The sequence below is a fragment of the Toxotes jaculatrix genome, chromosome 19 (genome assembly GCF_017976425.1).
Source record: "Toxotes jaculatrix isolate fToxJac2 chromosome 19, fToxJac2.pri, whole genome shotgun sequence".
NCBI classification, from domain to species: Eukaryota; Metazoa; Chordata; class Actinopteri; family Toxotidae; genus Toxotes; species Toxotes jaculatrix.
Window position 1 is genome coordinate 20,740,154 of NC_054412.1, and position 10,557 is coordinate 20,750,710.

Consider the following 10,557-nt stretch of genomic DNA (forward strand, 5'->3'; position numbering starts at 1 on the left):
GTCTTGGATTTTCTATTTTTATATTTTTATGTATTGGTGCAGTGTGTAGTTGTTGTTTTGTGTTGTTAGTTGTGCTGCAGTGATACGGCTTCTGAACCACATCACTGCTTTATCTGTATTCAATTCTCATTAGTATTTTATATGTAATTTTAAGTGTTTCCTAATGAACCGTGTGCTTTTCTTTGTGGCTAGCTAAGCTTAGCTTAGCCCAATACAAAGACAGGAAGTATACCTATCAACACCTCTATGACCCGCTAATCAGCACATTGTCTCATTTGTTTAATCCACACACAAAATGTCAAGATGGATATTTATGGGTTTTTCCCTTATGGGTTTGAGTGTTGCTTCCTTTTAGAGGATGAGACAACTAAACAAAAGACATGTACTCAGAGCTCTATCCTGCTTTAATACACAGTCTGACAAACTGTCAATCAAAGCAGCAGCTCAGGCAGAGAAGCTGCTAAATAATGTTTTAACGAGAGCAGAGAAGGAAGAGCAGGTTCAGTTCAGGGTGTGTGTAGAAATTCTACATTTATTATTGCACGAAACGTGTTCATAAGAAGAACAATTGTAGCATTTGAATTGCGTGAATGATCTAAAATGTAATTAGTCACAATTCTAAACAAACCCCTGATATAAAAAAGTTTGGTATACATTAATAAATATACATCCATCACACACAGTGATCAGTGCTATGTGTTGCTTTAGATTATATCCAAACAATCTGAATAAATAAAACCCAACATTTCCCCCTGAGCAGCACTTGGCAACAGTGGAGAGAAAAACGGCCTTTAACAGGTAGAAACCTTGAACAGAACCAGACAATAACACTAATAGGAATAAGACAATAATAGGAGTAGGAATAGGGATGGTTTTATTACTGTTGTTGATGGTCTTATTATTAGTCCTAATATCAGGAATAATAACAGGACCTGTCAGCAGCATTAGTCCGTCATGTAAACACAGATTTCATTGTGGTTTCGTTTTGAGTTGGGAACCTGAAGTGTGAGTCAGTCTCAGCCTTCTAGGACTGGACAGGCTGGTTTTCGGCAACAGCGGATGCAGGCTGCGAGGTCCTGTCCTCTGTGTTTTCTGCGGGCCCGGCGGAGGCAAACTTGTTGCCGATGGAAACATGCTGCCGACTGTGGCTGAGCGCGCTCTCCTCCACGGGGATGTACCGCCTGGTAAAACATTTCCACAGCCGCTTCCATATAATGTACATGAGCTCCACAAGATTCAGAGCGATACACAGCATGGAGGTGCAGCCCATGATGTAGAGGAATATCTTCTTCTCTTTGGCTTTGGCGATGTAACAGTCCACCGTGTTGGGACAGGGACTCTGGCTGCAGGGGAGCAGTATGGGCACCTCAAAGCCGTTGTACAGGAAGTAGAAAGCGAGCAGGGAGCCCACCTCGAAGGCGATCTTAAAGACCAGGCTGACTGTGTAGGTGCAGAACAGACCTCCATCAATGCTCCCTTTGTCCTTGTACAGTTTCCTCTTGTGTTTGGCCTCGCGATGCTCCCTGTAGGCCACGTGCAGGGCAACCAGCAGGGATGGGGTGGACACCATGATGAGCTGCAGAGCCCACAGACGCACCTGTGAGATGGGGAAGAAATGGTCAAAGCAGGCGTTCTCGCAGCCGGGCTGCTGGGTGTTACACACAAAATCCTTCTGCTCGTCCTTCCACACTTGCTCGGCCGCCGCCACGTACACCAGGATCCTGAAGAGGAAGACCACGGAGAGCCAGATCCTCCCGATCACAGTGGAGTACTTGTTCACGCCACTGAGGACGTTCTCCAGAAAGCCCCAGTTCATCTTCCTCTGAGTCTCCTGTCAGGGGATAAACCCAGGTGGAACCGAAGAACTGCAGAAACCAGGATAACAGAAATATATTTACTACAGATGACACCATTCATATATAACAGCTCTGATGACCAGCTTCCTGGAAACGTCCACCATGGTCAGGATCCCTTTACATGTCAGGTCTAATGGAAGACTTGTCTCCTGGCCCTCATCATTTAATTGGACAAACTGATTTGCAAATATTCAAAAGATGCTTTTCCAGCCATGATGAGGCTAGAGACAGTGTTCAGATCGTGTGGCCTGACAAGGAAATACTGCCACATCAAATGTATTGTATCCTACTGTACTCTTCTAGTTTGACAAACATGGTGCCTCCGCAATGTTTAAGTGGTGTCCATCCAGTTTTTGCTATCAAAGCTAATGCAGATTAAAATTAAATTAAAGCCAAATTAAAGTATGTTATGAAACATGTTAAAGGACGTTTGCAGAGTCAGTGTAGCTGATTTTCTTTATCTGATGGGTCTCACTGCTAGGTGAAACACCAGCCAGCGTAGGTAGGTTGGTAATATGAGAAGGTGTATGTGTGTGTGTGTGTGTGTGTATCAGCTCTGACATTAAAGCATCTGAAAACACTTAATTCTGTTTGATAAAGTTCAGATTTATTGATGTATGTGGTCTGTGATCTGTTTGTAATGATGTAACATTTAGCCTGTTGTATTTCTGAGGACAGAGCTGATCCGTTACAGTCCTTCAGTAATTATTTTTATTACATTTATTTTTTTTTAAGACACTAAAAACTCATCTAACGAAGCAGTAAATGCTTTCCTAAAAAGCTGTGGTGGCTCTGAGTTTACTCACCGAAGGTGCTCGGAGGATGTCTCGTCTGTTTCGTCTCGTGTTTCGTGTCCTTCTGCCTGCACACCTGCAGGGGACAGGTCTGTGCCACACCCTATCCAGCCAGACTCCCTCCAGTTGGCACGTTATGAGAGACACGTTATGACTCACATGCTTTCTCTTTTGTTTTGAGCAGTTTACTGTAAATTAGAAAACGAAGTGACCATAGAGCCTTCCTCCTCTGGTTCACCTGTTCAACACACAATAGAACACGTCACATGAAGAGTGTGTGTGTGTGTGTACACAGACAACATCACCATGGAGCTGCCTAATGCAAATACTGTCCTGTAGAGACAGTAGGGGGAGGAGTGTCAGCTGTGTTTATTTGTCTATTCTTCCGCCTGGACTGAAACATGTAACTTTGATGAGAGTCTGATCACATTACACAGCTGATGAATTAAACATGTAACCTGGTGGCTGTGTCTTTTTTTAAAATCAGCCTGTAACTGGTCTCCTGTGCTTCATGTACATCAGCTGAGTCCACACTGTCCTCAAGTCATTGCTCAGTTTACAGAATATCACTATATGTTTCTACAAGCTGATGCCATGTGTGTCTGTAGCAGGTAAAGTTGTGTAATACAAATGTAGAACTGATCAATCAGCAGCATCAGGATCTTTGCAGTAGGTTATTCCAACCACTGAGTGGCGCTGTTCTGGTCCAAATAATTCATCTGGGTAAAGTGAGGACAAGTGGGATCATTGTGAACGCCATCAGAACAGTTTGGTTAAGTGTTTTTAATAAATGGATTAAACTGTGTATATTAGGAATAGATCCAGACAATGAACCTACTCTTCTTCCTTTCTGAGTACATGTTGATTAACAGATCAGACTAACTAGCCTAACAGTCCACTGAGATGTGCGGCTCCTAACCAGTGGGGGCGCTGTGACCTTTCACATCACATGTCCCTCACTCTCCTCTTCCTCGTCTTTGACAGTGAAACATGGCCGCGTTCATGAAGACAGTGTCGTAGTCTGAAGTTCTGCCTTTATTCATGTTTCCAGGTTCACTGTCATATATTTCCAGTCGTTCTGAACTTTGACCGGACGATGTCAGATAAAGAGGCCGGTGAAGGGAAGCAGAGCTCCGGGGAGAAAGGTTACCGGACCCCCGGGCTGAGGGGGGCTCAGACCACCACTCTGTTCCGAGCTGTCAACCCTGAACTCTTCATCAAACCTGTAAGACTCAGACACACACACACAGTCTAAATCTGAGAGGTCAGATCCACAGAGGATCTGATGAGCCAGACCTGCTTACATGTGATTTCACAGCGGACACAGTGACAGTGTCTTGTAGTCATAGTGATAACACTGGAGAATCAGCTGAGAAAGGTCTCCCATTCATTTTCCCTTTAACATATGTGGACCTGTAAATCCATCCAGGCAGCTGTGGTGAGGAACCAGCTGTGAAACACTCCTGGGTTTAGAGTTAGTGGACTGTATCAGTGTTTCACCAGACTGATGTCTCTGTAACACAAAGCTGTGTTGTTTTGCAGAATAAGCCTGTGATGGCGTTCGGACTGGTCACCATCACTTTGTGTGTGGGCTACCTGGGCTACCTGCACGCCATGAAAGAGAACGACCAGCAGCTGTACGAGGCCATTGACAGTGAGGGGGAGAGATACACGAGGAGGAAAACTTCCAAATGGGACTGATGACACTACATGTTCTATAACACTGAGTGTGGGTGTGTGTTTGTTTGAGGACAGAGTGAATTAAAAACTGATAGGACTGAAACAATAACATCTGTCACATTTTCTCTAAATTCTTCCATTAAACTGTTTTTTTTTCTGTGAGGCACATGATCCCCACACATCAGTAAATTGTTCTCTGTGGTGATTCCCTGACCTTTGGTTCTCAGATGAGAGGATTTGACTACTTTTTCGCTTCTCACATCACTGTAAATCGAATATAATTGTTTTTAACTTGTCATGGACAGTTTTCACCATGATTGGCACCAATTAATGGACAATAAAAGTTTATATTTATTTACAGATTTGCCCCTAATTTGAATCAGAGCGCATTAAAACCAGTTACCAGCAACATGTCAGCTGTACTGGGAAACACCCAGGGCTGACACATAGAAATGATTTCTGGTTCTTTAAAAGTGTTTTTGTTTTATTTTATAATGACAATTAATTCCAATGAAACAAAATCTGACTCCTCTTTATATCATAAACTGTAAATTATTATAGCTTCTGAATTCACATGTGCTCATTCACTTCATAATGTGTTTATTTATGTGTGTTAGGCTGATGGGAAAGAAAGCAAAGGCAGTGAAACCTTTCACAGACTGTGTGTAATGACCTCAGGTTCAGTCAGCAGCTTCACCACATACACATTATGTTTTATTGAACATAAACAAAAAAAAAAAAAGCAGTGCAGTGTTTGTAAGGCATAGGCGTCAGCTCAGAGGAGAATGTCGGTGCTGCTCCGTTATTTGGCTTTTTCCTCCTGCACAGAGAAACACACAGTCGATCTGTTAGCAAACAGTCATTAGTCTTTTATAAATCGCAGCTGTCAGCAGCTGCGGTTTGATGGATGAGATGGTACCTTGATGACATTAGCCAGCTCTTGCAGTGTCTGTTCATATCGGGCTTCCATACTCTTGAGGTTCTCGGGTTTAACGATCTGCTTTTGAATCCTGGGGCTTCCTGCTTCCACCACCATCTGAAGGAAGTTCTTCTCCTGAAGTGAGCCAGAGGAAAAAAAACCTCAGCCTGATCCTCTCTGCAGACTATTACAACTGTTCGTTTGTCCCTTTCTTTGTTTGTGTACGTAGACGTGTCTCACCTGTACTCCCAGCAGGAAGGTGAAGGCCAGACCTGCTTTCCCTGCTCTAGCTGTTCTTCCAATCCTTAACAAAGAGAGAGAAACCAGGACAAAAACTCAGTCCGAGCACAGTAATGATGGAGGTTTACTTCTTCTGCAAACTCTTCAGTTCCGTAAACCATTAGACAGCAGTTGTATAGTTAGTCATATGTTATAAGGACAGCTCACCTGTGAATGTATGTCCTGACATACTGTGGTGCATCATAATTCACAACACATTTGACCCCGTTGATGTCGATGCCTCTGGCAGCTGCGTCTGTGCTGATCAACCTTCGGGATGATACGATTCATTCATTCACTCACAGGAATTTAGAACTACAACCACTGAAAACAAATCAATATCCAATAACTCTGAGCCAAGCAAAGGCAAAGGTTCGTTATTCACACCATAAGTATGCGAGCTACACACCTGTCTGTATAAAGGTACACAAACATCACACACACACACACAGACACTCACAGTTGGATCTTTCCTTGTTCAAACTCCTTCAGCGTCTTCTTCCTCTCCCCGGGAGAGAGTCGGGAGGAGAACTCGGCAGCATGAATTCCACCAAAGAGCTGCACCAGCAGGAAGAGCCTGATGAGGAAAGAAGCGGAGCACATACGGTCTGCACATGTTTGACTGTTAAAAATACACACCGGAAACTTCATGATGTATGTAACGTAATGTAATATGGTCTTAACAGCTGTCTCTGACCTGTGTGCGGTCTCTCTGGAGTTGGTGAAACAGAGGATGGGGCTGAGCTTCATACGGAGGATGAAGTGGAGGATGAGGAGGGGCTTTTTGCTCAGCGTGCAGGGAACATAATACTCCTACAAACACAAAGGTGCAATCGTTCACAAAGTGACCTCAGCGTCCGCTCATTTTTGATCATCATCTACATTGTTTGCATGTGCTCCTTTCCTGAAGGTCAAAGGTCATCTCTTACCGTGAGACCCTGTGGGAAGTCGAAGCGGTCTTGTTTCTGGGCGCTGGCTGCTGGCGTGGTGTTGGAGTGGCTGTGGATGGAGCTGAAGAGTCTGGGCTGGTGGAGGCCCAGCTGCTGCAGCTTCTCTGGGTTCTGCGTGAGTGTGGCAGAAAACAGCAGCTTCTGCAGAGGCATCTGAGGTGGAGAGAGACTGAGAAGACACACAGAACCAGCACAGGGTTACTCAGGTCTACCGAGTGACAGCAGGAGTATGGGTTTTTTTTTGTTTTCTTAAAATTCTCTAAAACAAAAAAGAAGAACACTGGTGTTAAATGTCTTGATATAGACTGTGAGGCTTCAGGAGACATTCTGTCTCACCTGGCTGCTGTGACATGTGCTGGCTCAGTCCTCCTGAAGATGGACATGTTCTCCGGTCCACTTCCTGACCTGTACACCGCCTTCACCACCTGACTAAGCCAAGACTGGTGCATGCTGTCAATCATTCTGTCAGCCTCGTCAATGATCTGTGATGGATGAGAGAATAAAAGCCACTTTAAAAAAAAACAGCACACAAATGACAGATGGCAACTGACTACAGTGTCAGCTGGAATGAAAATACTGGTTTAAGTTATGCAGGTTTTAAGAACTCACAAGGAACCTAAGGTGCTCCAGACAAAATCCTGAATTCTTGTTGATGTGATCAACCAGTCGACCTGGAGTGGCCACGACGATGTCTGCTAGACTGCGTCTCGTGCCCCCTCTGGAAGAAAAAAAAAAAAAAATCAGGATTAACAATCATGAAATGTTCAGCTCAGTGTTTTGTTTTGGGTTTTTTTTGCCCTGGATCCTGATCCAAGTCCTTCAGTACTGAGTACTGTACCAACACCAAGTTCTCACCTGTGTTCTGAGAGTAAAGCCTGCTCTGCAGCAAAGGACCTCTGACCAGCCAGCATCACCACTTTCAGAGGCGTTCCCTCAGCGTATGATGAGAACACTTTGCAAACCTGCACAGGAGAACGTGTCTGTTGAGCTGCTTTTTTTTTTTTTTTTTTTTTAACGTCACAACATAAGTGAATGTTTTGAACATTTCTGACCTGCTGAGCAAGCTCTTTGGTCGGCAACACAGCCAAAGCCCGGACTTCACACACCACCCGCTCCATCAGCACCTGGCGGTACAGATATCGTCCTTTAATCTGCTGAATCTGCTGAATCTTTCGACATATTACACCCTCTTCAATCGTGCACATGCAGTAGTGCCAGTAGAGCTTACCTGTATGACAGGTACGACAAATGCAAGAGTCTTTCCACTGCCTGTTGGTGCAGAAACACACATATCTCTGGGCTTGTAGCCACCACGTCCAATCAGCAGCCCTTGCTGATTGGACGCGCTCTCCAAGATGGCCGGGATGACCTCTGCTTGCACTGTGAAAAGGTCATAGCAACTGTAACTACACAGCCCTTCAAGCTAGCAGCACAGATATCTGTTAGAAGGGTTTATCTGAACCAACTACTAAAGCTAATAACATGGATGTAATATATCTAGCATATACACTGATAAGCCACAACATTAAAACCACTGACAGGTGAAGTGGATAACACTGATTATCTTGTTACAATGGCACCCAGGATAGATTAGGCAACAAGTGATGTATTGGAAATAGGAAAAAATGGGTGATGGCTGAACAGCCGGGTCAGAGCATCTCCAAAATGGCAGGTCTTTGGGAGTGTTCCCTACCAAAACTGGTTCAAGGAAGGCGAATTGGTGAACCGCCAACCCGGTGACAGGGTCATGGGAAACGAAAGCTGGCCCGTGAGGTCCAATCCCACAGCAGAGCAACTGTACCACAAATTTCTGAAAACCTTAATCTAGGCTATGACAGAACGCCGTCACAACGCACAGTGCATCACAGCTCGCTGCGTGTGGGACCAGTTACCTGACCCTTGTCCACCAGCGATAGCACCTACAGGAGGGCCATGGAAGAAGGTGGCCTGGTGGACAGCAGGGTGCGTGTGCATCATCTACCTGGGGTACAGATGGCAGCAGTGGCTGATCAGTGTATGAACTAACATCAGTATTAAGTGACATAAAAAAGGTCTATTCTCAATCACTTATGATGGGGGAAACCAGAAGCTGAACTCACGGGTTCATTTCCTGTGAAATTACCTGGGAAGAAGTGTTGTATTCCATTATTTTGTAGTTTTTTCACAAGTGGAGCACAGAGTCCTGAGACGTCAGATACGGGGACCAGGTTGTTTTTAATGTCCCTGTGAATCACATCGGGCTGAGCGAGCCACTGAGGCAGGACTCTGTGAACCTGTCAACACAGCAATAAACAAGCTGTTGATATTTATGGTTACCAGAATGGAAATACTAATGATAGTGGTAACTCCTGACCCTTCCTTTGACACCATCAACTGTACCTTTTGGACAGGTTTGTTCTCAAATCCGCCCACAACTGTGAATCCAGTTGGAGCAGAAATCGTCTCTGTTGTTTGTTTTGCTGGATCATTTTCTGTCTCTGCTTGTTCTTCTCCTCCCGCATCCTCCCATCCATCTCTTCCAGCTTCAGGAGAGTCTGAAAGACCCTCGAGTGAACTGCCTGAATTCCAAAGAAAGAGACATACTTCTGTTATGCCGGTAGCATGTACACTACCAGTCATATGTTTTAGAACACCACCATTGTTCCAGAGACAGTGGTGGGACAAACTGTGATACTACACCCTCTGAGGGCTGTACAGTATACTGCACTCAAGTAACAAAGATGATGACCCAAAACTTTAGAATAAAAGAAGCAGACGAAGGCTTCACATGATGAAGACCAGCATAGTCTTAAACCACATGGAGCTAATTTGGAATGAATTGGACAGAAGGTGAAAACAAAGCAGCCTGCAAATGCAACACATTTGTGGGGAACTTCTGCAACAGTGTTGGGAGAACTTTTCCTTTAATTTCCACTGAAGCAAGAACATCACAAGTGTGATCAAAATGTAGATTCAATTTAGGATTTAAGATTTCACAATTCCTTTTTTATCTATTTGTTCTATGGTTCTTGTTCTTTCATGAGGAAAGAGTTTGTGGGTTTTGTACATGCCACTGTTTGTGTGAGCAGTTTCTCCATGAAGCCCAATGAGCTGAAAGACAGAGTGGAGAGGACCTGCAGAGTTTGTGATAAATGTATACGAGCACACACCTGATTGATTCTTCTTCTTCTTCTTCTGTTTCTCATTTGCACCTTTCTTCTTCTTTTTCTCTTCAACAGGCTCATCGTGATTTTCAGAGTCCAAAACATCCAAAGGTTCTACTTCTAAATTCCTCTTTTTGTGGTGTTGAGGTTCTTGACTGCTGTCCTTGTCAGCTTTTCTTTTCTTTTTGACACCCTGCTGTACTGTGTGTTCTTCAGGCAGCTGCTGTCTCTGTTCTGTCAGACTCTGTTTCTGCTTCTCTTTTGCCTTCTGCTGCAGTTTAGCCAGTAACACCTGAGACCGAGACTCCTTTGAGATGCTCCCATCTTCCTCCTCCCCAAGATACCTGTGAGCAATATGACAAAATTTTTAATACATGTTACAGATTCTTCAGTCCACTTCTTCAACTGATTATCAGAAGATGAGATGAGATGGCAGTAAACAGATAAATAGACAGAGGCGCTTTTAGAACCTTTGATGTTTTCATCAGTTAAAGAGAACTTTACTGCACAACAGTTTAGCTCTCTGGTGCGAAATTTCATAAACTTATTATCTTAAAAACACACAAATAGAGCCTTGTAATGTCAGAGTCATGTGAAGAAAAACCAGCGATGTAAGACAGTACAGAAAACAAGCCTACCTGTTCACAAGAAACAGAGACATGTCAAAAGCAAGATGAAACTCCTTCTAACCGTTTTTTTTTAACTATCAACTATCACGCACGAAGGAAATATTAATACGGGCTATCTATTATCTCCGTCCATATTTGTGACTCTGGTCCTTTAAAGTTCTATAAACAGTGAGTCTCGTGAACTATAGGGACCACCATTTACTCATGTGTTGGTTTTCCCACACTACACCACGCGCGGTTTGATGACGCAAGCGCATGTTTTTTGCGTCACCAGTCGGGCGCTGCCATCAACAATGTTCAGATTTAA

General features: G+C 44.0%; 3 protein-coding genes across 3 annotated transcripts; 1 reads left to right on the forward strand and 2 right to left on the reverse strand.

The window, feature by feature from the left end:
• Positions 1-367: 367 nt before the first annotated feature.
• On the reverse strand, positions 368-2,810 carry gjb7 (gap junction protein beta 7). Its single transcript, XM_041065203.1, has 2 exons — positions 2,663-2,810; positions 368-1,865 (listed from the first exon to the last, which is right to left on the reverse strand). The coding sequence occupies exon 2, from the start codon at positions 1,814-1,816 to the stop codon at positions 1,025-1,027; it is 792 nt and encodes a 263-aa protein (XP_040921137.1). The 5' UTR covers positions 1,817-1,865; positions 2,663-2,810; the 3' UTR covers positions 368-1,024.
• Positions 2,811-3,611: 801 nt separating this feature from the next.
• smim8 (small integral membrane protein 8) lies at positions 3,612-4,436 on the forward strand. The gene is made up of 2 exons (XM_041065204.1): positions 3,612-3,875; positions 4,193-4,436. Exons 1-2 carry the CDS (start codon positions 3,747-3,749, stop codon positions 4,349-4,351), a joined length of 288 nt encoding a protein of 95 aa, XP_040921138.1. The 5' UTR covers positions 3,612-3,746; the 3' UTR covers positions 4,352-4,436.
• A 287-nt stretch (positions 4,437-4,723) lies between these two features.
• Positions 4,724-10,467, reverse strand: ddx51 (DEAD (Asp-Glu-Ala-Asp) box polypeptide 51). The gene is made up of 16 exons (XM_041065199.1): positions 10,260-10,467; positions 9,628-9,965; positions 8,858-9,036; positions 8,601-8,751; positions 7,707-7,858; positions 7,531-7,602; positions 7,334-7,440; positions 7,088-7,196; positions 6,815-6,960; positions 6,458-6,647; positions 6,226-6,341; positions 5,989-6,105; positions 5,697-5,798; positions 5,490-5,553; positions 5,250-5,384; positions 4,724-5,150 (listed from the first exon to the last, which is right to left on the reverse strand). Exons 1-16 carry the CDS (start codon positions 10,280-10,282, stop codon positions 5,133-5,135), a joined length of 2,019 nt encoding a protein of 672 aa, XP_040921133.1. The 5' UTR covers positions 10,283-10,467; the 3' UTR covers positions 4,724-5,132.
• Positions 10,468-10,557: the final 90 nt, after the last annotated feature.

Coding starts and splice junctions, on each gene's coding strand:
- gjb7 (XM_041065203.1), bottom strand. CDS start 1,816: ATGAACTGGGGCTTTCTGGAGAACGTCCTCAGTGGCGTGAACAAGTAC.
- smim8 (XM_041065204.1), top strand. CDS start 3,747: ATGTCAGATAAAGAGGCCGGTGAAGGGAAGCAGAGCTCCGGGGAGAAA. Junction 3,876..4,192: donor CTGAACTCTTCATCAAACCT/GTAAGACTCAGA, acceptor GTTGTTTTGCAG/AATAAGCCTGTGATGGCGTT.
- ddx51 (XM_041065199.1), bottom strand. CDS start 10,282: ATGTCTCTGTTTCTTGTGAACAG. Junction 8,752..8,857: donor AGAACAAACCTGTCCAAAAG/GTACAGTTGATG, acceptor CTGTGTTGACAG/GTTCACAGAGTCCTGCCTCA. Junction 6,961..7,087: donor TGGAGCACCTTAGGTTCCTT/GTGAGTTCTTAA, acceptor CATCCATCACAG/ATCATTGACGAGGCTGACAG.